Genomic DNA, 26,157 nt, shown 5'->3' with positions numbered 1-26,157 from the left:
GCCCCCCCCCGCGCGACCTAGGCTGTAATACTTGGACCGAAGATTATTGGAGAGGGCCATGGCACCCTTGCCCCCACCCCTCTCTGGATCTGCCACTGCATCCGGAAGTCTTCAATTATTGCCCGTTATTGTCTGTCCGCCGGGAACCTTTTTCAAAGAGATTCCGGATCTCTGCGAGTGGCTCGTTCAACGCTTCGGTCGTCGGCTATTCTCCATAGACTTTCCAGGAGACTTTGTCCATAACTCGAATTAGTTTTCTCCCCCCGTACACCGACCTAGATTGGCTGAAACAGAGGATGCCGAGTCTCGACGGGATAGCCGAATTGAGCGCACGGTAATGCCCCCCCCCCTCAAAGCAGATCGTTCCGAATTCTGAGGCGTCCGTAGAGCTTGAGATGCCGTGGCGCTCTTCCGATCCCGAGACCCTTTCGAGATTTCACATTTCGGCAGTCTCGAGCGCCCCGCAATTGCGCCAAGCGGTGAAAGGGTACTGTAGTCTGTAGAATTTCGAATCCTTTGTCCAAATTAGCTCACACAAGTTCACGTGGAACTTTTTCGATGCTCCTCCTTTCGCTGAATGTTTGAACGTCGAGATCTTCCTGAGAGGAGAGCCGATCGCCGTTAGTAGGAAGAACGGCGAGCAGAAATCGTTGCGTCATGTATCCGCGCCGAACCGCAGAACACCTTGACCCAGTACTGGAAGACAGCTTTTCTCGGCTGTCAGAGCCCGTTACGTCAATAACTCTGTTTCTTCCGACAAGCATCCAGCGAGACAAATATTTCGATACGTAATAGCGACCCCAAAGGATTCTGATTCCTGATGACACTCACATTAACCGATCTCAGCGTTCCACATTCACGGTGGTCGTTAAAAGAGGAGCGAGGAGTAGGACAGACCTAATTGTCATTCGAGTGCAGGAAGAAAAAAGCATCGAAGGGGGTGTGTCGACGAAATATGGAGCTCTCCATCACGCGGAGTGAAAATCTCACTATGAAATCTTCTGCAGCTGTTGATGCATCCCTGTCTCAGGAAAAGACATCATGAGCCGATTCCTCCCGCAGATTCATGCGGCTAGCGAAAAGAGAGATTGCATGACTTAGAGTGCTACGCTCGTCCCAGCTAGACCGGCAGGGTATCGAAGGTCCTCCGCGATGTGAGGCTCAAGCCTCGTGACTTCGAGGCGCGAGCATCTGGGGTCTGTATTCGACGAGGAGGCGGACGACTCGAACACAAAGTACCTTCAGAAGCCGCTTCAGCCGTTTTTCAGGAAAAAAGCAAATCAAGGCGGCGACAGGGTGATGAGTGAAGCCTTGTCGGACTCGAGCATCTTTCGTCGTATGGGGGCGAGCCCTCCACCCCTCCCGCATGGCAGGAAGGTTTCCGCTCGTGCGGAATTATCCATGGCTGAGAAAGAGTGCGGCCTATACTCGGAGCTTAGGGCCCGCCAAACACTCGACTATCTCGTCGGCTGCGATCCGAGGCTCAAGTGACAACTCAGCCGTACCGAACTAGGTACTTCTGAAAGTCTCCGAAAGCCTCTGTATGTTATCAATCATCACACAACACCTATCGCCTCTCTCGGCCGTTATCGATCGAAAAACCGCCCGTAAGGTAAGACTTGGTCCCAGAAACCAGGATCAAAGTTATCAGACTCCCAAAACTCGCGACTCCCGGCTATTCTACCGTTCTTCATGTCAATGAGGGAGAACATCCGATCTTGTTGACCCGAATGCCTCTAGATATCCGTGATGAACGTGGAATGACTAACTTGAGGGATCGGGGGGACTTGAAGGGCAGCTCGTCCTCCTGAATCAATTATGGATCAAGTATTCCATCTTCTCCCTTCCCTTGCAGGGACTCGGGCGCAGCCTCTCGAAGTGTTTCTGACTCCATTTTGCGTGTGACGATAGTCTCGTGCAAAATGAATCGGTTACGGTCAGACATAAAATGGTCAAGCTATAGCCCACCGTTCCACTGACGCAATGTTTCGTTGCGCACACTCCTGGAGATTGTGGAGATTTCGACAACCGTATCGGGCACGGCAACCTTCTCGATCTCAGACTTCCGATTGATTGTTCCCGATATGATTCATACGTCTTGTTCGTAATGGATAGATCGATTTACCTCACGAGGCGAAACCATTAAGGAAGGCATCAGCGCCGTCGATCCTCTTATGCCCTCATCAAGATTCATCCAAGTGGGGGGCCCAGACTCCGAAAATAAGTCTCACTCAGGTGTCTACAGCCTCTATTGATTCGAGTTCACGATCGTCCGGACGCTCAGGGAAGGATTTGATTGACCGGAAAGGAATAGCGCTCTCTGGTTCGCGACAGGTGCACTCGAACACAACCTATAACGATCCGAACACGTTACGAACGAGGAGCTCGCATGACCAGGCCAGTCCGAAAAAGCGAACCGAACGTCTACTTGAAACTTCTCCCACACCGCAATCCGTCGGATCTTCACACACATAGAGCCGAATCGAACAACCTATACTCCGGGAGCGTTCAGTGTAGACCGAGCTACAGATCAGATCGCACGTAGCCGATTTTGTCGTGCGGGTGCCGTACCGGGATTTCCCCTGTGGTGAGCTCGGCTGCCAGTGAGTGCATTTTTGAGACATGCATTTTTCTTTGAGCGAGCCCTCGGAATTCGAGGCATAAGATTCTCATCGAGCGAAAAATTCCGCTCATGTTCAACGATTGGGTGGAGCTCCCTGATCGAGGGGGTTGCTCCACTCGTGATGAGTCCTCGTGCAATCATGGTGAGCAAGTTTCGCTATCGCGGTACCGTGTCTATCGTTTCTTTCTAGACCGATATGTTTTTGCGCGGACTCACGCGCCGGTAGGATCGGAGCTCGTGGCGTTAGAGAGGATGCCGACCAGGACGATGATCGGGAAGGACCAAAATCGGCAGTTCCGAGACGATCCATACAAACGAACTCTGAAGCCGATGGACATTGTCGATACCAAGTTCTTTGTTGAGGCTTTGAGTGTTGCAATGGATTTTCAGCGACACTCACTCTGTCCAGTTTCGATTGTGGCGGCCGGCGATCGACTGCTCCTCGCCGGAATCCCGCCACCCGATTTTCTTCTAGGTAGCTCCTACGACGCTGTTCTAGAGCTGCGCGGTGAGTACAGCCGTGGATTCTAAGGGTCCCCTCTCGGATTTGGGTCCGACTGCAGGTGAGTTGCCATGAAGAAGAACGAACACACTCAAGTCCCACCGAATCCACCCGAGAGGAGAAATGGCTTCATTAGGCGGACACCCGCTGTCGGCTCTAGATGCCATTGGAGTTGTGTTTCGTGTCGTGCTCGTCAAGAAAAGCGACCGCTCTGTCCCAGTTCGAGCACCTGGCTTACCTGGGTGAATCGTCAACGGCGGACGCTGCGGCGGGACGTTTAATGAAGCCATGCGCTGAGAGGAGCTGCCCCCGCTCTCGGAACAGTCCTCGCAGCAGCTCGGACGGTCCGCCACTGAAGAAAAACTCTTCAGACGAAGAGCCGGTAACAATCGATTTTGTGACCCGATTGTCGTCGATCGAATCCGGACATTGGAATGATTTCCTTCCTAATTCTGCATTTTCACGGTTCGAGATTCTGAGTAAGCGGTCGCCGGTCAATACTTGGGGCGCGGAGCGTCTGTGATCTTCCTCCACGGGAAGAAAGCTTCCGGAAAGCGACAGGGTCGGGAACAGTAGTGCGAGATCTGAAAAACCGGGGAGAGAGTTTTGGATAAAGTTCCGTATAAACGCATCACCTTCGCTGCGCAGCGTGGTAGTCGAGTTTGAGCGCGAGTCGATTATATCGTCTGACGAGCCCCGGACTAGCCCCCGAGGATTTGAACCGCGTGGGGCGATCGTCAGACTTTTTAATCGATAGCCTCGGGCTGAAACCCGAAAGTCACATCCTATCGGTCCGTTCGGTTGTGAAGTCGTCAGGTCCTGCTCGGTTGGACTAGAGCTCTGTCGCACAGTTATGCAAGCCATGGAGGAAAACTCAGCTGTCGGCGTCGACCCGGAAATTCGTTCCTAGCGTCAGAAGGAGACGCAGGCTGTAGGTCTGCTGAGTGTGGCGCAGAGGAAGCCAGCTCCGAGGTGACAGTGGTCTCAATTTATCGGCTCGATCCTTCTTCTAGCGAGCGCGTACTTCGGTGGAATCATGCCACTGACCGAATCTCTTCACTTCAAATTCTCGGCAGACGCAGGAGAGTCTCAGGACGACGACCAGTGCTACTACACCGTTGGGTGAGTGACTCTTCCGAATTTATGTCGGACCTCCAGAACCTCTCCAATGCGTAGGATCGTTCTGATTCGCTCGCGAGAGAGACTTTCGCTCTAATTCGACTTCTAGCGTCGAATCGGTCATTTATCATTTACGAAAAATGTTGCGTTCCTTCTTCGATTTGAGATTCTCAGAGTAATTCATCCCTCTCTTTCCCACAGAGTTCATTCTGTCATGCCGATGACAAGAGGGAACTTCCGCGCAATTTGGCAAAATAGGCTGTCATCGCAGCCAGAGAAAGTCGCGAATCTTGATCCAAGCTTTCTGGGCGGCGAAAAATCGGACGCGTCCAGCGATGCGACAACGCCGTCCCGACTGAACTCAAACTTCGGCGACAAACCCTGGCAAGCACAGTATGACTTCTGCAAATACGGAATCGATAAACCGATTTTGAATAATGGCAAAACTTCTCCACCGAATTCACGAGGTGAGTCGCGGGAATACCTAATCGCGACGCTCAGTGATATCTGGCTCATAGCCTAATGGAAAACTCTCTGAGGCGGCCGGTAGTGGCATTGAGCGGATTATTCACAACAACGTCTTTCAAAGCGTCAACTCCCGCGACAGAAGGAAGATGCTCGCCCGAGCCACAATCTCCGCTCTTGGGAACGGAGGAGAACGCCGCTTTCTGCCGAGGCCTGATTCAACGTCAGGTACAAGGATTCTTCTTCCCAGCGAAGAATCGCAAAGGATGCCTCAAAGTGTTCCCGGGTGATCGCGTCGACGACAAGGCGTGCTATCATCCATGGGTCATCCATCCCTCCAATCCCCGCAGGTGGCGTTACCGTTCAAGACATACAGGCAGAGATTGAGCTCAGGAGGGGGGGAGGCGGCGATTCCGAGTCAAGATCGAGCTGACCAAATTTTCATCCACAGGCAAAAATGGGATCTTTTTATCATATTACTGGTCGTCATTGTTCTCGTTGAGGCACCTTTGAATGCTGCTTTCTTCCCGGATGTCCTGGACCCGATCGAACTTCTCATACTCAATGTTATCCTGGATATTATATTCGCCGTGGATATCCTACTCAACTTCTGGACAGGTTCGGATAAATATTCGAGTTTCTCCGATCGGTCAGGATTTTCAGGAGCAGTCGAATTTTTCGACTATATATATCCGTGCGAGTTCAATCTAACATTTTTCTAATTCTCGATAGGATATATCGAGGAACACACGGCGGTCGCAACACTGAAAATGAAGCCACAAGAAATTCGGAGAAATTATATCAGGGGCTGGTTCGCCGTCGATCTGTTGTCAACGGTCCCCTTCGATTATAGCATAATTATAATTCTACAAACTGCTACTCGTGAGTTCGACCCTGACGTCATGGCTCCCCTATATCGAAACCGGGACGGAGGAGAGGCCCGGCGCCGGAGTCGTCTGCACAGACAGCTCTAGAAGCTCTCTTACATCAGAGTAATGAAAGGTCAGCGATAGCAGTCCATCGAGCTGAAATTGCATGTTTCTTTTAATTCAGATCTTGATGTACATCCGAACGATGCCGTAGCGCAGGCGGTTAAGGTGCTCGCAATGCTTCGAATCCTTCGGCTCTGTCGGCTCTACCGGTACTTGCCGCGGTGTCAGAAGATATTTTACGCTCAGGAATACATGTACGCGCGAGTTTTGAGTCTGGCGCTCTTAATGGTCATTGTATCACACTGGAATGGCTGCATGCAATTCCTCGTCAATCACTGCCTCGGCTTTCCTCCGAAATCTTGGATTTCGATCAGTAAACTCCAGGTTGGTAAAGATATAACTCGGGTTACAAGTATAATACAGCCTAGCGATTTCAGAGAGCTTAGCGCAATCATATAGGCATATATTTAGGGCCACATAAGGAAGGAACATGAGGTTGCAGGACGAATTCACTCTCTGTACCGTTCTCTCTCAATCCACAGAACGCCCCCTGGTTCGAGCAATGGTCGTGGTCCTTGTTCAACGCCGTATCTCAGACATTCGGGATAGGTTTCGGAAGATCCACGCCCGAAACCCTGGTCGATATGTGGTTCACCCTGTGGGGCATGGTGACGGGGACTTCGGGGTACGCGTTGATTCTGGCCAATATCGCCACGATGTGGCAGCACGTAGATGCCTCTCGCAAGCTTCACAGACAGAAAGTAAGCTCTTTGACGGCGATGCGTTAATCGACACTGTATTCGACCCATGACCCGAGAGCCCGCCTGCTCAGCTAGCAACCCCTATTTTGCTATAGATGCAAGAGATCGAGGACTACATGACGTTTCGGAGATTCCCCGCAAAGCTCAGAGTTCGAGTTAGAGACTACTTTGATCAGAGGTATCAAGGCCATGTTTTCAATGAAAGCAAGATCTTGAACACACTCTCGGATCCATTGAAGGAGGTAGTAATGCGACACAACTGCGAGGAGACCGTGCGATCGGTACCGTTCTTCGCGAAAGCGGATCCTCACTTCGTCAACGAGCTCGTCACGAGGTTGAGATTCAACTTTTTCCAACCCGATGATCTCATAACGAAATTTGGGACTCTCGGTAGGTGCGACGCGATCGACGTTCGAAGACTTCTTTCCTGATACTTTTAGGGTAGTATAGTTCCCAAATCATGATGAGGGAGGAAACGACCGATACCACGGGAATTGTGGCCCTTCCTCGAATTCCCGAAGCAGGCTAAAAGATCATAATTCCAGGTTCAAACATGTTCTTCATCCAGTCGGGGAAAGTCACGGTCGCCAACGAGTACGGGAAAATCCTCACAACGTTAGGAGGAGGGATGTATTTCGGTGAGCTGAGTATCCTTGTGCCGTGCAAAAGGAATGCAACGGTGAGGGCGAAGACTCACTGCAGCCTCCTGGAATTAAGAAGCGAGGATTTTCACCAGGTGAGAATGAATTCCCCAGCTCTCTTGAAGAATTGAACACACATACGCCCCCTGGTATTCGAAGTGTATGAGCCTTGAACATCCGATGCAGGTCCTGAAGAAGTTTCCCTTCATCCAAGAGGCGATCAGAGCCCTTGCTGCAGAGATCGTATCGAACGCGAAACAGTCGCCATCGCCGCAAACGAATGAACAGGACACGGTCACGACGCTCGGGAGCTTCATACAGTTCTGAGGAGCTGCACGCCAAAAGAATGCCAGGGATAAAGCATAGATTTAATTGAACTTCAGTCATTGATATCTGGGAACGGGAATTCATTGTTATTCGGTCTCTGACTGGGTCCAGGAAATAAAAAACTGAAGTCTAGGAGCGGATCTCCTGTGCAATGACGTGCGGCATTGGTTTTACTTCAACGACTCGTCGCAATCCGGGCACATCGTCCCAAGCTGACGCATCCGAGACTCAATCAAATTCAGCTGCGACAGTCAACAGAGCGAACATCACACGAATTATTGCATCTATCCAACTTCTCGATTTCCTGTTTCTTCAAGTCAAAGTCCTAAACTCTCGCTGAGGAGGAGGCCACGAGATTCAGTTCGATGAGTAAATCTAAATGTACCCAGATCCAGGAGAACAAGATGCCGGATGACGGCAGCCATCGACGTTGTTAGGGTAGATAATGACTCCCTCCGGAGATCAGAGAGAGTTCTAAGAATCCAAATCCGCACAGGCGGAAGATGATGATAAAGCAGGATAGACTACCTCTTTCTCGTGCCAGCGCGATCAACTATTCTTAGACTTCTATGTCCGTGCTTCGTCTAGAATGTTTTTTTTTCTGGTCCGACGACCGCCGACTCTCCCGCAATACTAAATACTGTGAGGAGTCATTCATACTCTTGAAGTGTATTGCGTTCTGAGAGGTTGTCTGTCGATCCCATGTGATCTCTCTCTTCGATATACGGAGGGAAAAAAAGGCCCCGTAGAAGTGCTAAGAGTTTCCGAGTTTTCGGCGAATTCTCGCCATCATTCATCCGATGGGGTGTTCCGAAGCTCCTTCCTTCCGATCCGATCCGGATCGGCTGCACATCGCCTACCGGAGGTATTCAGAGCAGGCAAGATCATCCTTCTCGCTCAAGCACGCCTGTGAGCAGCACCCGTCATCATTCATAAACAGAAACAACGAGCGAGGGCTACCACGTGCTGTTCCCACAATCTTCGAACGGTGCGTGCTCCTGTGAAAAGTAGTATCCGCCCCCTGGACTGCATCGCTCGAGCATTTGACATGGCTGAAGAGTCCAAGAATGATTTCGTCGAGGTGAAACGACGTCGAGCCTCGAAAAGGAAGTTCGAAATGGAAGTCGACGGTAAGATCATCATATACACTCTCGCCTAATTAATTCCTCGGTTCCTTATGGTATATTGTCCCGTCGCATGTCCGAAACCGGGGAAAGATTTTTTTTTCTCAACGATCGCTCGTGGAACAGTGTGTAATAACCGTGTAATATCGCTCCATGGCTGACCGATTTCGGTGGAGACAGATGGAATCAGCTGTCAATTGTGGAGTATCGAAGAGCCTACTTCCTCTGCGTCTATTCCCTCGGAGCCTGTCCCATTGGCAAGCTCGTTAATCTGATGGAGGATGTCCGTGTTTTGCAGAACAACCCGACGAAACCGGCAAAGCTGTCATCGATTACCCTCCCGCGAAGCAGGCGAACGTGGGACAAGCGTCAGTTCGCGATATCCGCAAGGTTCGTTTGTGCGACTTCTTGAAAAAATCATTCAAATCGTATGCTTCTACTCGGAACCTCTGACCTGAACAAAATTCCAGGTTCAAATCCCGCCTCATCGACGGACTCCTCTGAAAGAGAACTGGGCCAAAATATTTACGCCTCTGGTGGAGCATCTTGCTCTTATGGTTCGCTACGTTCCCAAAAAATTCACCGTTGAGCTGAAGGTACGATATTCATGAACTTCCCGGGATGACGGTGCAGGTGGAACGGGCTCGACCTATTCCTGATGATAATTACACCAATATTTTTGTCTGAAATTATCCTTTCTGCTGTTATCCTGCATGATGTCCTCAGGCACTGCACTGATATTTCTAAAGTTCTTGAACTCCCGTTTCGCAGGCTTCGGCGAAAACCACCGAGAGTGGTGGTCTACAGCGAGGAGAGGATTTCGTTCGAGCATTCGCGCTCGGTTTCGATGTTGATGATGCCTTGGCTTTGCTCAGGCTCGACGAGCTCTTCATTGAGACCTTCCAGGTGGAGGACGTGAAAACTCTGAAGGGTGATCATCTTTCTCGATGCATCGGACGCCTGGCTGGTAAAGGAGGTCGGACAAAATTCACCATTGAGAACTCCACGAAGACTCGGATTGTCCTTGCCGACAATAAAATCCATATCCTCGGTTCCTTCCAAAACATACGTGCTGCGCGCACGGCGATATGCAATCTCATCCTCGGAAAACCTCCGAGTAAAGTTTACGGCAACATGCGCTCCTTGGCTGCACGAGTTTCCCAGAGGCTGTGATTTGCATAGGTACTCGTCAAGAACTGTAAATAAATCGCTGTGTCCTATGACTGCCCTCAGCTCTGATCGAGTAAGATTTGGGAAACTTGGGTCGTTCCATGATTTCTCCTCTGACCCCCCCCCCTAGCCAGGCATCTGAGCGTCTCCGCGAGGAAGCATCCATGTCCCATACTGATGCTTAATTTCTCTCAATTTTTTTCAATTTCATTCATCACTCTGGACACGATCCGATGGCTTCTCGATGCATATGCATAAATTTCCGATATTCAGAGCCCTAGGAGCAGCTGCCGCAACCCGCGATCCTTCTAGGGTACGAGCCACGACGCTTAATGAACGGCCGAAACGAAGAAAATCTTCGACTGAGCTCGGTACCGGGTATCAGAATGAAATTCCGAACATTCCCGGGAGGAAATCGAGTTGGGAGACTTTTCAGACGAATGTATCATAATCGGATCGGTTTCAATCAGACAATTTCGAGGAACCCGGAAGCTCGAGTTCGGTGAACAGGAGATGATTGAAAACTCCGAATTTCTGTCTGGCGCGTCCCTAACATGATCACACTTTATTTCTGCAAAAAACCGTAGACCACTCCGAAGAATGATTTCGCAGTCATCCCGAGCATTGTATGTACAATCGACTGTTTCGGAAGCGACGGCTGCAGCGCTTTGAATCAGGTGAGAGCCTGCATCGCGGCACTCGTCCATCAGAATTATCATTGAGTCGAAGATGGCGACCGGACGCGATGCGGCTCACCGAACTAATACTCTTCTGCCAGCTCGCTGGTCTAATAAGCCGTACCACACTTCAGCAGAGTTGTTTATCGAACACTTCCACAGACTCCCGTGAATGAGTGCATTGAGAGGGGGGTACGTCGGTGAACGTGGACGTGATAACGATCAGAAGCTGCACAGGAGCCAAGATCCTCTCATATGAGACTTCGCCCTGACATGCAATCCAACACTTTTATGTGCAACATTAAACGTAATCATGTTCGTCGACGATCCGCTCCTTGTCTACCACATATGCGTCTCGCGAATCTCGCCAATGATCAAACTAGCTCGCTGCAAAGCCTGGAAGAAGAACGGAAAGGATCAGACGGGGTTTTCGACAGCTGGGGGATGCCAGACGGCGGGAAACTCTACTCGCTGACTCGTCGACCATTCGAACTCACCTTGACCATTTCGATGGCCTCTTTTCGGCGAGCCCCAATGTGGTCGCTTTCAGACAGAAGCGTGTTGAACTCGTCATGTCTGTAGAGGTGGGTCACGAGCTCAGACTGGAGATTATCCTTGACGTAGTTCACCAGGAAGTGCATGATTGCCTTGGGCACGGAGTCTTGAATGCTTTTTCGAATGATGAGGAAATAGCTCTTGATGAGTTTCTCAATGACCTCGCAGTCGTGCTGCTCCCTCGGCGACAGTTTGCGTGCGGGTGCTGTTATTGGCTGTAATTAAGATCGTGGCAACGCCTCAATTTCAACATCCAGGGCTCTGGTCCCGCTCTCTCGAATCTCCGGACGGATTTCGGCCTGATTTGATTGAATCTTCGATGATTCTTCGTACTGATAGCTCTGTGATACGAAGGCTCTGGGAACCCTGACCGCATGATCCTTGGGAATTATACGGCTCTACTCACAACTTCTGGGAGAAGATTAACGGGCTTTGCGGGGCTATTGAGTGCAAGAGTATGAGCTGGCGTTCCTCCTTGAGCAGGGGTGTTTTGACCCGAGGAAGCCGTCCCCATCAGGTTGGCTAGGAAGCCTCCTGCCGAGATGGGCATCGCGGTTTGGATACCAGAAGACGCGGCTGCGTTTTCTTGGCTCGCATTAAATGCCCTCAGGGAGGTACTCTGGAAAAAAATGAAATGAGTATCTCCATCGGTTTCCGAAAGCCGCAGCCCTTAGATAGCTCAGGCAGATTCAGCATGCATAATGCGGGGGGAAACTTCAACGGTCTCTTCTCGGGAGACACGGAGTTCTGAATAGTTTTTAACGTCTTTCTCAGGAAGCCTCTTCGTGCTCCAAGAATCTCTCGGCTTCACTAGACCGGGTGCTTTAGGTCGTCGCCAAGCAATCGCAAGCGTCGAGATAATTGCCGTGCACACTCTCGCTGTGAAGCCTAGACCAGCACTTCTCGGAAGAACACTCTAAAATTAAATCGTACCCTGACCAGCCTGCCTGGGGATCGATCCCTGAGCTAAAATAAACCGGAACCAATGTCAATGAATGTCCATTGTTCTCAACTTCGAGGTCTTCAGCTGATAAGGCGAGGAGGGGAATGGCAGCATGATCATACGAATGGAATTGCGAAGATCAGCTTTCCTATCTACTCGGTGTGTCAATGAGGCGGGACAATTTCCCGTGAATATGACTCGAATACGATGAGACGATCTGAACGAAGCCAACCAACACCGTCGAGCAGATGAAAGAGGACCAGAGCACCGATGCCAAACGGGAACATCTGCACTGAACGATTCAATGCCGGGAAGGATGGGGGGGCGATTGGGTACTGACCTTGTTGATGATTTTCGTTTCACCGTTGACGGCACCTTCACCGACACCGTTAGCAGCGCTCGCTGACTCACCCGCGCCAGACAGGGAGCTCTTGATGGTACGTTTCTCCTCGAGGAGACCTGCTCGAAGAAGGAAATCAATTAAGAACGACTGAGCAGGAGGCGTCGCCGTCACGAGCAGTCCGAATCACAAACCCAGATGTCGTGGACTACCCACCCTTCGAGAGACCTCGCACCAGGACAGCATCGTGGAAGTCGGGATGCTTCGTGTTGATGTAAGCCAACTCGATGGCCACCATGTTCTCGACCATGCAATTAGTTGGGGGAAGCCGCCGTCTCAGGAGCTGGGTCACAACCTCGACGATGGACTCGTGTAGTTTCGGGAACCGGAGCATCTCCTGTTGTACTTCGATGCCACAATGTTGGATTATTCGTTGCATTTCCTCGTGCACAAGCTCCACGCACCGCAAAGATGGTTCTTCCAATCTCCGGATTTGACGTTTCACGAGGAGTTCGAAGGACACTTCCGGGACGAAAAGCGCTGGACGGGGACCTGTCGCGTTCCGAATGGCCGTCAGAATATCAAGTGTGGTCAAACCCGCCAGCGGGTCAATGCCGTCCAGGGTCCTTCCGAACGTCTCGTGGAAAATATAACATATTCGAGCCCCGCCGCACAGCTCCGTCGTCTCGATGTTACGCGCGGTGCCTGCAACGGTCATTGATTAACTACGGTATTTCCCCTCACTATTTGAAGCGATGCGATAGGAATCTAGTCCAGACGCGTATGAGGACGGAAAAATAAGGAGTGCAATCCTCACCTTCAATGGTGGAACAGTAGGCAGAGGCGAATTTGGTGATTATTTGTAACAGTGTCTGTCCCTTGTCCTCGACAGCCTCTCCGTATGAATTTAAGAGTTGTTGGAATTGGGAAATCATGACGTTGACACGTGTTTTCAGCTCAGGCAAACAGTCGCGGATGTGATGCATCAGAAGTCTGTTCAGCGTTTTCGCGAGATACGGAGTTCCATTCCTGTTTGCGAGAGCTGGATATTTGCGCTGCAGATAACTCGCTTCATCTTTCAACGCATCCGAAATGCTCTTCCTCTCGTTGATGTCCTGTTGAGAGCGATTCACGACGCCGATAATTCCCAGCTTCACGGGAATCACGCGACCGCACAGTACGTCCACGGCATCTGTGCCGGCGTCCATCAGATCCAGTTTCGTGATGACGGCCAAGGTGCGGCGTCCTGGGAAAGAACCGATTTTTCCGTCAGATATTTTTATATTTATCCTCAGATATCTCATTCAGTCCAGCTCGGGAACTATCTGGTTCCGGTATGAAGCAGATCCTGCGAGGGCGTGACTCACCTTCTGGATCGACATCTCGAGCTAATTTGATCGCTTCAGAGGTTGCGAAATCTGTGTTTGCCGGGGTCACCGCAAGGATGATAGAGTTCGGGTTCACCGTATATTTGAAAATGAGTTCTTTGATTTGGTTCTCAATATTCTCGGGTTGATCGCCCACGGGGACCTTCGTCAGGCCAGGAAGATCGACCAACGTCAAGTTTACAACTTTGTTAGAGAAAATTTTCAGGTTGATGGCTTCAGGACAAATTCCTTTGTTCGCTCCGGATAATCGAACAGTTTCATTCTCGATTTCTGAAATGGAACGACGAAGGTTGAGCACCCGACTCTCGGAAACACTCGGGCTCCGAGCATTCTGTACGGAACTTGATTCCCGCACCGGATATCGATCGAGGACACAAGAGGAGAAGTTACCTGTTCGGATCTCATCGAAATCTGTGAAAATTTTGTTCTTGGTGTGGAGGAATTTTCCCCATTCATCCAGATTCAGTGTCCCCTCATCGGCACATCGGTAGGAGTTGTCATCCTAGGAGAGCCGAGCGATTATTGGTCGATGTCATCCGATGTCACAGACGGATCGTCAGCAGAAGACAGATTTTTTTCCTCATGAGCTAATCTCGTGACTCACCTTGGCAACATGAACCAGTTGGAGCACCAAGGGTCGCCGGGTGACGATTCCAGATCCTCTTGGCAGGAAATCTTTCCCGACGATGGCTTCCAAGACTGAACTCTTGCCTGAGCTCTGTAATGTATATCGGGAATTAGACCTAGGACGGTCAATTTCTTCAGACAGATATACGGTTCTTATGTTCGTTCACGTCTTTTCTCTTCTGGTTTCCATTTCATTAATTATGGCGATGTACTAAGTAAGGTACTAGCGCCCTGTGGAGGTTATCGCCGTCGTCGCTTCTTGCATCGCTCTCGTTCCTTTTCGGATAAAACGATGTGGACTCTCATGAACTGCGAAGGGGAAGTCGGACTAACCCGTATTCTAGAGGCTGGAACTTTCCCCCATGATTAGAGAGTATCATTCTCCAAATCGGGATTACCCCGAACCCCAGCCCCGCACAAAAGCCCGCACTCTGAAGCGCACGACAAAAGCAGGAATGCTCGTTATGCGGGATAACGCGATGATGAGGGCTCAAGGAGGCGATTCGGATGAGGCCTGCGTCTCTGGCCAATCACGCGAGGAGAATTCCACAATGACATCACGCTGGACGACGATTTACCAGATATCTGCTCGAAAATTCCGAGTTTCCCAGCACGCAACGGAATTGAGAGACGGACCCAGAGTGTTTATCCCCGAACTTTCCGCCTCGCCAGCTACGAATGTCAAGCTCTGAGGTCCTTGTTGGCTCCAAGGCCAACAACCTCCGCTGAGGCAGCGGGACCCTCGCAGGGGAGATCTCGCAAGCCTTATCCGTTCGAAAAGTTAAAAAGGGTCGATGGCTCCCTCTGACTGAGCAAGTGCTCCCTCCGTCGTTATGCTCACTCATTAGAATTTCGACGCTCCGAATGCTCCGACTGGTCGCTTCGGCAGGATTCCAGTTCAGAAACTTGTTCATTTCCTCGTTTGCGTCGCAAAATTCTTGCGCTGATGCCAACCATGAGAAATGAGCCACGGATGTCATTATCGCTCCTCTCGTCCGCAAACTTTCTCCGCAAGCGGAACGCGATCTGGGCTACGAATTGCACGACGGTCCTCCACATCCGATCGAGCTTGGATTCTGCGAGAGCCGGCGAATGATTTTCTGACAAAGGTGGATCTAATGCAAGGTCGAACGCTGGTTCACCCACAGGCGCTCGCCCTAGACACCGGCTCGCGGAGCGTTCCTCCTCGAAAGATCCCCCGAGGAGCCGTATCCAAGCCATTGAGAGACCCGAGTGACGGGAGAACGGAAACTCATTGGAAGAACTTCATACCTGCGCTCCGACAACGACTATCTGCGGCAGTTGAATCGCATCTGTTCCGATTGTATTGAAAACATCTTGGAGCTTATTGATGACCGGAATTAGAGCCTCCATGGCGCCTCCGCACGAGAAAGTCGGCTGGACTCGGAGCGATTAGCGAGGGACGTTTCTGCCTGACAAAAAATTCCGGGGTCCTCTCAATGAGAGGGTCGTCCGTCGTCCGCGACTCTAGTGGATAGTGGACCAACCGACGGCAAAACAAGATGGCGATCGACTACAGCGCCTCCTCTCTTCGAATGACACTCGTTACCGGCTCGGTAGGTGCTGAGCGCGGAATGTACGAGAGCGCGAGAAAGCTGTGCTGAGGAATGAAGCGGACCTGTATCCAGGTATGTATCTCTGGAAACGAGACGGGCGAACTTCTCGAGAGACCTTCGCTCTGCGTAGAAATTACCGCTGTCGCAGACAAGTCAATTGACATCGGTGATGCTGATGATCTCTGCTAGGGACTCCTTCATTAACGAGAGTCCTCGACTCGTCACAGGCAGGGGACCGGACCTGATTTTTACTTATCCTGAATTCATCGGAAGTGTCCGTGGATGATTTTCTCCCGTCGCTCGCAATCCCTGTCGGTACCGTATAAGTGTCGTGGGGTCGATTGGCTGATACTCCCGTGCCGGACAGGATTCACAATCCAGAGCGGCAGGGGCGCGGAGAAGCTCCGATTCTCCAAATCTGCGTGGAGATTCCGGAGCCGACTTGTTCTGCGCAGCGCTGTGAGAGCATGGTCCTCAAGTACCTCGTGTTGCTCCCAACGGCTCTCGCAGGGCCCCAGAAAACCGATTTTTGTAGCCCAGTTTCGCCGGCTCTCAGCGATGCAGGGGCAACCCTAATCGCCCTTCTTCCCCACCGTCTTCCAAGAGGACTTGGAAATAATTTTAGCCGCGGGTCGCAGGATGCCGGCTTGACTGGAGCACGCACCGATGATGCTTTCCCGCGAACACTTCGAGGAGGAATGGATGATGATTATTCGCGGAATGCTCCTTTATGAGATCGATGATTGTCGTCGATCTCAGCTCGCCGTGGAAATCTTATTCGGATATGCGGGCGTGAGTTTTTGTGATAAAGGCCGCGCGGAGTCCCCAGTACAGATCAATCATTAGTCATGGTTCCATCAGTCTTCTTATGTTATATCCCCCGGTAATATCAGTTGAGCTGCTGAGGTTGGCTCCGGCTCCCGGCTCTTTCAGGTTCCGACCACATTGAAGCTGATTGGAAATTGTTCCTGTCTCACGGCGTGACTTCGAGCTTGTGGGTGTTTCGAAATGTTGACGTCCTAGTCGTAGGTCTCCTCTCAGCGAAAAGCGGGAGGATGTCCTCTCACGCTTATCGGGAGCGCCTAAATCCGTCCTCCGAGGGGGCTGAGGTGGAGGATCTCAGCGTTTGCCTCGTCTGCCGTATTGTTCGCGGGTCGGTCCCCGCAAGTTCTGCCAGCATCGGAGGCTTAGGTAGGGGATGATTTCATGGGGGGGCGGGGGGACTGTTGGAAAACTCAAGAATGGCTTCTAGGTCGGGAGAGGCTGTCGAACGGAATCCTACGATTCTCATAGTTTTCCGCTAAGCATGGTTCCTCAGAGGAAGCATGCTCCTTCCCAGAGCTTTGTCTCCCTGTTCGATTCGCTCAAGACAGCTAGCGCGATTCGGAAAACCTCCGCGATCGACGTCTCTATTTGACCAGGTGGCTCTTCCCACTCAATTCGACTTTCCCGACAAAGAACAGTTCAGAATCCACGGGGGAAGTGAAATAGCTTCACGCTCTCGAAGGGTGAGCCCTATCGCTCCAAGATCTGTAGATATGGGGTGGATCGGTCGTAATCAATCGTAAGAAAGTCCCTCCATTGAGATCAATGAGCATAGGAAAACTTCCGCAGGCAAGAAACGATGAGGTATTCTTGCAAAAGCGCAAAAAGTGCATTTAGCCTTAGTTTGGGTAACTTTGGTATGACACGATGAACGCTCTTCGTTCTCGACGATAGCCTGCTGCATCGTGGAGTCAGGGCGGGTTAGGGTATACGGCTTACGGTCAATATAATAGGTATATAATAATATATATTTAATGATAGGCATGTATAACAGCTTCGCGCTTCTGACTTTACTGTCTACCATACGGAACACAGGTCTGACTCGAGACGAGCGATCAGGCACGAGGAGGGAAGAAGCAACCAGGAAAATTGGTTCCGGTGAAGATTCACGGGCCCTAATTCTGATCGTACAGTTCCTTCCCCGCGATTTTGATCCATAATTTGCTCATGAAGACGGTGTAGATGTTGACAGTGCCCGCGCAGCCGTAGTCCTGGATTGCGATCCTCTGCTGGACGTTATCGATCGAGAAAGATCTACTCTGAATCAGGAATGCAGCCGAAAAGAGGAAGCCGACGATAGTCGCTGCGACGAGAGTAAAAGGATTTGGTCTCAGCCAATTGTTCAGGTACGGAGCGAAGAAGATGAGTCCGAAGATGTTGAGCGAAATGGAAGCAGCGACGAGCGAGCCGTTGAGCAGATGACGTACTTTGGGAAACATGTGGGAGAACCTCGCCAGGCAGAAGAATCCCCCGAGGCTCAGGAGTACGCTCATAGAGACGATATTGAAGAAGATCTGACTGAAACTCGAGAAGGCCACATTCAGAGCGCAAATCGAGAGGGTGAGCGCAACGAGCTTGAAGACGTTGAGGTAGAGGTCACGAGCGAAACTTCCGCGGCTATAGTCCCCCCGATAAGCTTCGAGATCTTGCGTTGCCGATAAGTAGCACAGGTTGCAGATCAACACGAAGAGGAAGATCAAGGTCAGAATGATGAACTCTTTCTCGGGACTAGCGCGGTAGTTGCAGATAGCGCTGACGATACCGCCTACGGAGATAATTGACCAATGGCAGATCTGAGCCAGTAGAATTCGGGAGAAAGCCACGAGACGGAGATTGTCCTGGGCGACAATCTGCTCTTTCGCGGAGAAGATATCCGGAGATTTCTCCGCGTTTCCCTTGTAGGTGAAATTGTTCAGTTTGTTATTTGTCATATCGAGAGAGATGTGCTTCTCGGGGTGAGCTTGCTCTTGCAGCGGTGATCGTGGGCTCGATTCGAGCTTGTCCCCGAGTAATTCATCTCTGTTCTGGATCTTTGCGGTGAATGTTCCTCTCGGCGGGGGGAACACGCTGTTGTTGACAGAAACCATGGCGATGGCGATTCCGCACCTGTAATCATAGGGATCGGATGCTTTTCTTTATTTCATAAATTATTAATTAGTTTGAGATTATCCGATTTCATGACCAATTCAATGATGAACGCTAAATGATTTCGATGACGCGAATCTTGAGGCGAATCTCCCGACCGGTCTGAATCTTCAGTCACAGAATCGGAAGGAGATCTCCCTGTTCCACTCATGCCATAGCGAAAATCTCATTGTCAATAGGGGGAAAAACTATTCCGAGTCGATGGACGGGATGAAGATACAGAGATTGAGAGCATAAGTCTCGCCCGGAGGCTCATCGGCGTTCACTCAAGCTGGACAAGCGAGAAAGCGACGGAGAGCGACGCCGAAGGACCACGAAAGCGTGCAAATGCGCGAAAGGTCGAATGACTCAACCTGGTACCGGAAACATGAAAAGGCAGGGACTTGATACGCACTTCCAGCCCGTGAATCCAAACGGCAGGAAACTCGGAATGTTCGAACGGCCATATCCGAGCCCTTCTCGACTAAGAAGGGTTTTTCGGGTTGGTTTCCTTGGTCTCCCGAGCACCAAGGATTACCTGGGCGAGACCTCGATTTCTTTGTCCGATATCCCCCGATTTAGTCAAATTCGAGAAACTCGCGTTTCAAGATCCCGGCTCCCGCATCGCGCTCGGAACATGTTATTCCGATCCGGAACTCCCCGAGGAAGCGAATTTCACAGACCCGGCTCCGGGAGTTCACAAAAATTCGGTAGGAATCACTCGAAACATCAACCGAGGAGAGAGAGAACGGCGGAATCTCGTGAATCACGTCCTATTCACGATATTGTAGCCTTTATGGACTACCAGCCGGCCTCCGGCCGGCTGGAGCCGGCTGTCTTTTCGGCTTGCGTTCCAGCATCATTTGTGAGCTCATGCTACGGAGACTGAGGATTTCAGTCGGGAAATTCACCCTCCACCCCATAAAATAGAAGCGCAAGCGCTAAATAAATATTGGATTGAGTTGCGAAAATGTCATATATGTCACCATCAGCGAGTCGTCATATATATCCCCATCAGCGATGACCGATTTCGAACAAAGAGGTGCCATTCGAACCACAATCGGACACAGCGCACCTGCCTAAGTACCACAGGATACCACATGAGTGTCGAAGTCAAAAAGACGGAAATCAGTAGGCGGGGAGGGGGAAATGAGAACATTCTGGAATCTCTCGGAATCGGGCCAGAAAGACCCATCAGCAAGAACGAAAGCGATTGCGGCGGTTTGTCGCGCCACCGGAGCCACCACAATCGGAGCAAAGCGTACCTTAGTACCACATAGTACCACATGAGCTCCGAAGTCAAGAATGAGGGTTTTTTGACATTCAGTGGGCGGGGGGCATTGGATAAGAAAAAAACATCAACTTGCACACCGGGGGATCATTATGCAACCGCCAAACTACATGTGCGCCGAAGTTGGCGAGGAGAAAGAGCCGAGAAACGGCTCACAAACGAAGCGCTTACGCTTTTATTCTATAGCGGGGATAGCGGGGATAGCGGGGATAGCGGGGATAGCGGTGATGGCTCGCACGCCAGCGTAGCGTCGGCTTTTCGATGCCGCTCCTGGGCCACCAACGCAGAGCCATGAGGTCTTTGAATGTCGCTCCCGAATCTCAACAGACAGCGGCAGCATCGCTGATCGTCGGGATGAGCTGGACCGAAGCATGGGCTCTGAATATCCAGTATGCGAGCAAATGTAAGGCAGAGACTTTGAAGCCTTTGAGGGTTCCGTCCGGAAAGTTTCGGGGGCTCATCGCGAATGTTCGCGATAGTGGGGAGTAGGAAACTCAGTCTCCGGTCTCGTCAGACTGGTGCCAATACGGCGAATCGTATCAATGTAACTAATCCAATCTTAGGTTATCCTGGAAGACTACAGCTGTACTCACAATAATTTCTTGAAACCACGGAGCGACGCACCACAGGAGCGGCTGGAACGCTCACTCTGGTAGGCCGTCAAAACATCACAGACCGTCTTGGGATTCCGAAAGAGAGAGGAGGAAGGGAGAAGCGGGACTCACAGGCGGACCCCGAAAGGCTGTAGTCGATGCGATGCCCTTAAATTCACATCCCGTCGATGTAGGGAGCAAATCACTTCCCGTGAGTGACTCCGGCCACGAGGGATTCGAGCTTTTGTCCGCGGGTTGCGGATTGTGGGATTGCACGTGCCACCTCTGCACGAAACTCATGAACGATGGTGTACCAGACGGTTCATTCGGAAAATAAAGAAAAGGCCGGAGATTAGGCTCCTACAGATCGAGATGGGTCCGGAGTCGGTTGTAATGGTGCGATACTTCACTTCCTGAGCGAGGAATCCTCGGACTTCCCACCTCTGAGACAGAGAGCGACCCCGTCATAATCAGGAGTGCGGCAAACTATTGTACTCGGAAGCTTAGCCTCTTCCAGGAATGTACCCTGCAGCGACGCGGCGTGAATAGACTGCTGCCGTCAGCGTCAGAAGCGAGTCGCGATAATTTTGCCCCTCGCAAGGAGATTCTCTGTTTTCTCGAACGCGATCTCCGGGGGTCACGTCCGTCGGGGCCAAAATTCTCCGAACAACTCCTGTTGTCAACAGCCGATCGGGCGTATAGAAGAGCAGGAAACAATGTGGATCGATTCGAGAGAAAATGCGTGTTTCGGGGTGAGTAGTAGAGAAGGTGAGCTTTATTGTCATAGATCTACTGAAGCTTCTACGCGGTGGGTCGATTGCAGGGGACGTCGGGTGTTCCTTTGCGGGAGGGCTTATCCAAGCAAGACGGTCTTCAGCTGACGATGAGTTTTGAAAGGAATTGCACACTGCCGTCCTCCGTTGCTTACCGCCTGGAGGACGGCGATCATTCGGACGCGGAAAGAAAAAGCGGTCAGTGCTGCTTGGACTCATGTGCACAGATGGGTCGGAGTTTTCCTCCTGATCGAAGCACCTGAACCTCCCTCGATACATTGGTGAATAGTGAGCATGTCGGTTTCCTACGGCGGACTACAGAGCAGGGTTTCCGGGCTCGGAGCGGATCCGCTTACCTCTCCCGAATATGGTATCACGCTCCTTTCCCGTCTATTAATTCTCACTCTACCATCATATAAACTCGGATTCGAAGGAAATCGGCTGAAATACTCCGCTTGATGATAGACCTGCTGGCCAGGCATTTTAATTGTGTGATCTCGTTAGAATCGTGGAACGAAAGCTATGTCTAAGAAAAATGTCCGGATACTCATTTTTACAAGAATCGTATTTTCCATCGAGTCGTTGTCGCGTACCACGGCATACAGAGTTACAAATACGGATACCCGCGACAGGGACGAACCTCGAGTAGGAAAAAAAATGAATTCAGTATTTTTTTCGCGAGCTAGAAATGGGGAATCTCTATATTGACCTTCGGTCATGAGCAAGCACCACGAATCGTGGGGTTCCTGACCGTGGATGCGTGTGCATCCACCAAGGGAATCAATGTATCAATCAATCAATCGATGGGAGGATTATTTGTGGTTGTAGAGCTCCTCTCCGACGAGCTTGACCCAGACTTTGTTGATGAACACAGTGTAGATGTTGAGCGTCGCTGCGCACCCGCAGTCCCGCATGGCGATTTTCTGCTGAACGCGATCGATAGCGAAGGATCTGCTCTGGATGAGGATTCCGGCCGAGATGAGGAAGCCGAAGAAGGCCGCCGCGACTAGGGTGAGCGGACTAGCGCTGCGCCATGCGCTACCGAATTGGTCGCACAGAGAGAAACCCCAGATGTTGAGCGCGAAAACTGCCGCCAGGAGCGACACGTTGAGCAGGATTCGCACCTGCGGGAAGATGCGGAAGACTCTCGACAGAATGAATATCGACATCAGAGACAACAGAACACTCATCGCGACGACGTTGAAGCTTATCTGAGTGAAGGTTCCCGTGACCGCGTACGTAAAGCCGCACATGGTGAAAGTGAGGGAGATGAGCTTGCAGACGTTCAGGTAGCGTTCGCGAGAGAGGCTCTCGACGCTGAGGTTGCCCTGGTAGCTCTCCAAGTTCTGCATCAAGGAGAAGTAGCACAGGTGGCCGATGAAAACCAAGGCGAAGATCAGGGTCAACGAGATGTAAACGCTGTCGTGGTAATTGATGACACCATTCACGATCGCGCTCAAGAGACCGCCCAGACCGATGATCAACCATTGGCCGAATTGAACGAGCAGAATCCAAGAGAAGGCAACGAGTCGACGATTTTCCTGATTGTGTAGTTGCTCCTCGGTGAAGTCGCCGTCGAGCTTGTCCAGATACCTATCGTCGCTCACATCGTCCAGCCTGATGTCGTCCCCGTTCGTCATGTCCAGAGACACGTGCTTCTCCAGGTCGGTCTTCTCCCGATCCGGTGATCTCGGAGGCGATTCGATCTTGTCCTTATCGACGTCGTCGGACTTGGCGTTGTCGATTCTCGCTGCGGGAGTTTCTTTCGGCGGAGAAGTCACGGGATCGGTGACTACCTCGTCATCGGTATCGTCAAGTGCCATTTTAGTGTCGGCTCCGACAAGATCCCTCCGAAATTGACCTGGAAAGACAACTTTCTCTCAATGCTGGGGCGGAGGAGAAAAACTCATTTGAAACTGCAGGCAGACATGATGATGAATCTGATCGGAGATTCCTCTTTCGACCTTTTTCCCCCCATGGAACGTGATTGCCCAGGTCTCTCGGAGATAGGGCACAATTGAAACGTAATCGAATAAGCGGACCCTCAACATTTGCAACCTTGCAACTGAATATCTGCACAGGCCTCCTCATCATATGGAGTTGCCCCATCGCGAGTGCTTTGAGCGAGAGGTATCTCTCCCCGTCATCCAGATCTGTCCGCTCTCTTGCCTGACTTGAGTTCACTGATCGCCCGATAACAAGCATGGGATATCCCGGGTGGCTTTCCCGTAAAACAAGGCTGCCGAGACAGCGACAAGGTTCACGGAAAGGTTAGGTCGAAGTGGGAAACTCTTCGTTTAAGTGCACGAGCGCGTACCAAGAGCTCCTCCGCATCGAGCTGCTGCTTGGTGCTCCGGTTGCCATCGCTGCGGAGCCACCGATGCTCAGCCGATCCCAAGCTCGCGGGCGAGCTCATTCGGCGCAAACGGACAAGCTTTCCGAGCCTGCTAACTATGCCGACTCATGGAGCAGTGCCCGAGAGGCACGCCTAATCACTGAGCTTGCACGGCCGGTGTGACATCGAGTTTGTGTGCGACGACGCTGGCCTGAATCCCTCATACCGGCTGTTTTCCGTAGCGTCACTGCGCACCCGCGGCTGCGGAACCGAGCTGGACGCAAAGGAGCGGTATTCACGCTTTCCCGTGGACTTGATTCCGTTGGAGAATGTGAGGGCAGATCATCTCCGCTCAGATGAGCCGAGCGGTGCATTGCTCGGCTCGCCGTCGCAATCATGAGAATCCATTCATGGGATATCGTGCGGATTATCGATTTTGCGTACGCCACGGAGAACGTTCCTAGTGAGGAGCGCTGGAATTGCTCGCTCCGCTCGACTGTTGAATGAATAAACCAACTAACCTGATCGCTGAAATGGGATTCCGTGAGCAAAGCTCTGCAGCTCTGCAATGTATGCTCTCGGTGTTCAGAAGCCAAGCTTCGGCTTCACTTTGCGCGCATGCGCCTACCGACCCCAGGTGGGGTGGGAAAGCCGCGGGGGAGACCGAGGGCTTGAGCTGAGTTTCGGAGTCCGCTTCGGAGTTTGTTCCATTCAATTGCAAGACGCCTCAACGATGCGAGCGGGGAACCCAGAAATATCTATAGCAACATCGAGATGCTCGCTCGCCCCCGGGCCGCGCGCGATGAGTTCCCAGCTGATCCGCGGTCCTCGAACTGCGGAACTTGATACAGCAGCTGTCTGCTCAGCCAGTCATATCGGCCTCAGAGTGATCTCGGCACAGGGTGGGGAAAGTCCAGGGCAATGATAGAGGAGAGTAAATGGCGATACTTTCGCTGCTTCACCCTGAAAATGGGAGGTGCATTCGGCTTTTGGGTGTGGTAGATCGTCACGAAAGGCGGCATGAGTGCGTGCCATTCCACGGCAAATCTGTCATCCCCCGATACGTACTTCCGAGATTCCCTGGCGAAACAGAGCGTCGCAATCGACAGAATCGGGGACGACGGCCCCGACCAGAATTATTCCCCATCGACGATTTTTTGGTTCTTGTATTCGTCGATAATAACTTGCTCTGGGTTCGGCAAAATCACCTACGTGTGTAAGTATCCGAATTCTTTTATCGATCACTGATGTTGTGGCCTCTGGAGATCTCTCTCATTTTCGCATTCGAAGATGTACGTTTCGTGTGAAGCTCGGCGACGAATCATAACAGTTCCAAAGCACTCAATTCGTGGCATCTTGTCTAAAGGTGACGGGTCCATGGACATCCGATCACCATCAATCGTTGAGTCTACGCGTAGAGTGCAGTACGTCTGTATCTATGCATATAGCTACATGAATATATGAAGCGTGGTCGATGTAGACGATTCTTGCAGGGCGATTCGACGGGTCGATGATATGGGAACTCATAATTGAAATCTCTTGAGGAACGGAGCCTTCCCCGCCCGTGAGTCATTTGAGAGAACGAGGGCACAGCGCGGCGGGTAGCGGGCCCATTCGGGCTGAGTATCTTAGGAACCTCGCGACACCACATCGAGTGCACAATCGAGGTCCAGAGCGACTCGACCGGAGCGATCAGCCTCTGAGCCAAGCTCGCAACGACTCAAAGTCTTCCCCAACTCCTCCGGAATCAGCGCTCGGATTTCCGAGCGCCTAGATGAGGGTCCGTGGATCGGTAAGGTTCCGCTTAGCTCGGCTTGCCCGTTCTCCAAGTGGGTTCAGGCGAAGTCCAGCTAGCTATGACCCCCGGGAATCTCTCTGAACGGGGTCATTCGACGTTCCTTCGGAACCGTAACTCCCAGGATGGCTGAAAACTCTTTCCTTCGCGCCCGTCGACACCGCTCGTAGCTTTGCCCGAAGTACCGCGCACCGGAGTACCTCAATCGGCTCTGAAAGACGGGAATCCCCCTGCGGACACAATGGGTACTCCAATCCTTACACTCGCTGAGACCTAGAGGGACCTCCGTATGAATGATCTGCCCCAAGGATTTCTCCCATTGGTCTGTTCCACGCGACGAGGCTCGTAATGAAGATCCATTCAGTGAAGAATTATCCATGTCGAGCTCCACGAAAGGATGATAACATGATAAATCTGTGATCTGGAACCTTTCGAACATCTGGGAAAGTTTAGTCCGGAAATCTCTCTCGACACGGCTCCGTTGAAGTCCCGCCTTCCGGTGAATATCAGCGACTGGAGAGCGATTCGCGGCGTTTCCGGAGACTCTCACATCAGAGTTCCTTCGCCTAATATTTTCACACGGAACTTCCTCTGCGCCGTCGATGATCCGCCGCTCAGGTTCTAGGGCTAGTAGATCTTCTCGAGCCTGA

At 51.5% G+C, this 26,157-nt stretch overlaps 5 protein-coding genes across 6 annotated transcripts; 2 read left to right on the top strand and 3 right to left on the bottom strand.

Annotated features, from left to right (window-relative positions):
- The first annotated feature begins 2,890 nt into the window (after positions 1-2,890).
- LOC100907578 (potassium/sodium hyperpolarization-activated cyclic nucleotide-gated channel 2) lies at positions 2,891-7,370 on the top strand. Its single transcript, XM_003746193.2, has 11 exons — positions 2,891-3,131; positions 4,139-4,247; positions 4,446-4,711; positions 4,960-5,059; positions 5,161-5,327; positions 5,442-5,591; positions 5,763-6,025; positions 6,184-6,402; positions 6,498-6,792; positions 6,948-7,138; positions 7,230-7,370. The coding sequence occupies exons 1-11, from the start codon at positions 2,891-2,893 to the stop codon at positions 7,368-7,370; spliced, it is 2,142 nt and encodes a 713-aa protein (XP_003746241.2).
- A 934-nt stretch (positions 7,371-8,304) lies between these two features.
- Positions 8,305-9,714, top strand: l(1)G0004 (RNA-binding protein pno1). Its single transcript, XM_003746088.1, has 4 exons — positions 8,305-8,500; positions 8,793-8,884; positions 8,965-9,090; positions 9,266-9,714. The coding sequence occupies exons 1-4, from the start codon at positions 8,419-8,421 to the stop codon at positions 9,665-9,667; spliced, it is 702 nt and encodes a 233-aa protein (XP_003746136.1). The 5' UTR covers positions 8,305-8,418; the 3' UTR covers positions 9,668-9,714.
- Positions 9,715-10,189: 475 nt separating this feature from the next.
- Positions 10,190-15,676, bottom strand: Drp1 (dynamin related protein 1). 2 transcript variants are annotated; one of them, XM_003746087.1, is made up of 11 exons: positions 15,467-15,676; positions 14,172-14,285; positions 13,958-14,069; positions 13,547-13,837; positions 12,997-13,425; positions 12,396-12,884; positions 12,180-12,298; positions 11,830-11,862; positions 11,303-11,515; positions 10,839-11,111; positions 10,190-10,737 (listed from the first exon to the last, which is right to left on the bottom strand). In XM_003746087.1, the coding sequence occupies exons 1-11, from the start codon at positions 15,566-15,568 to the stop codon at positions 10,681-10,683; spliced, it is 2,232 nt and encodes a 743-aa protein (XP_003746135.1). In that variant the 5' UTR covers positions 15,569-15,676; the 3' UTR covers positions 10,190-10,680. The 2 variants fall into 2 exon arrangements, with proteins under 2 accessions (XP_003746135.1, XP_028968136.1); XM_029112303.1 differs by lacking the exon at positions 11,830-11,862.
- Positions 15,677-17,548: 1,872 nt separating this feature from the next.
- Positions 17,549-20,657, bottom strand: LOC100907433 (uncharacterized). The gene is made up of 2 exons (XM_003746192.2): positions 20,605-20,657; positions 17,549-18,702 (listed from the first exon to the last, which is right to left on the bottom strand). The coding sequence occupies exon 2, from the start codon at positions 18,681-18,683 to the stop codon at positions 17,712-17,714; it is 972 nt and encodes a 323-aa protein (XP_003746240.1). The 5' UTR covers positions 18,684-18,702; positions 20,605-20,657; the 3' UTR covers positions 17,549-17,711.
- A 1,532-nt stretch (positions 20,658-22,189) lies between these two features.
- Positions 22,190-24,306, bottom strand: LOC100907290 (uncharacterized). Its single transcript, XM_003746191.1, has 2 exons — positions 24,234-24,306; positions 22,190-23,238 (listed from the first exon to the last, which is right to left on the bottom strand). The coding sequence occupies exon 2, from the start codon at positions 23,198-23,200 to the stop codon at positions 22,190-22,192; it is 1,011 nt and encodes a 336-aa protein (XP_003746239.1). The 5' UTR covers positions 23,201-23,238; positions 24,234-24,306.
- Between the last annotated feature and the right edge of the window lie 1,851 nt (positions 24,307-26,157).

The sequence above is a fragment of the Galendromus occidentalis genome, unplaced genomic scaffold (genome assembly GCF_000255335.2).
Source record: "Galendromus occidentalis unplaced genomic scaffold, Mocc_1.1 scf7180000077488, whole genome shotgun sequence".
NCBI lineage: Eukaryota > Metazoa > Arthropoda > Arachnida > Mesostigmata > Phytoseiidae > Galendromus > Galendromus occidentalis.
The sequence above is the reverse complement of the archived record's forward strand: the minus strand, read 5'-3'. Positions and strand labels throughout refer to the sequence as shown.

Excerpts from the sequence above, each read along its gene's own strand:
- LOC100907433 (XM_003746192.2), bottom strand. The coding sequence starts at position 18,683 with ATGGTTTCTGTCAACAACAGCGTGTTCCCCCCGCCGAGAGGAACATTC.
- LOC100907290 (XM_003746191.1), bottom strand. The coding sequence starts at position 23,200 with ATGGCACTTGACGATACCGATGACGAGGTAGTCACCGATCCCGTGACT.
- Drp1 (XM_003746087.1), bottom strand. The coding sequence starts at position 15,568 with ATGGAGGCTCTAATTCCGGTCATCAATAAGCTCCAAGATGTTTTCAAT. Across the intron at positions 11,863-12,179 it reads AAACGAAAATCATCAACAAG|CTCAGGGATCGATCCCCAGG; the intron begins GTCAGTACCCAA and ends GGTTTATTTTAG. Across the intron at positions 11,112-11,302 it reads TTAATCTTCTCCCAGAAGTT|CCAATAACAGCACCCGCACG; the intron begins GTGAGTAGAGCC and ends TCTTAATTACAG.
- LOC100907578 (XM_003746193.2), top strand. The coding sequence starts at position 2,891 with ATGATCGGGAAGGACCAAAATCGGCAGTTCCGAGACGATCCATACAAA. Across the intron at positions 5,592-5,762 it reads AATTCTACAAACTGCTACTC|ATCTTGATGTACATCCGAAC; the intron begins GTGAGTTCGACC and ends CTTTTAATTCAG. Across the intron at positions 6,793-6,947 it reads AACGAAATTTGGGACTCTCG|GTTCAAACATGTTCTTCATC; the intron begins GTAGGTGCGACG and ends TCATAATTCCAG.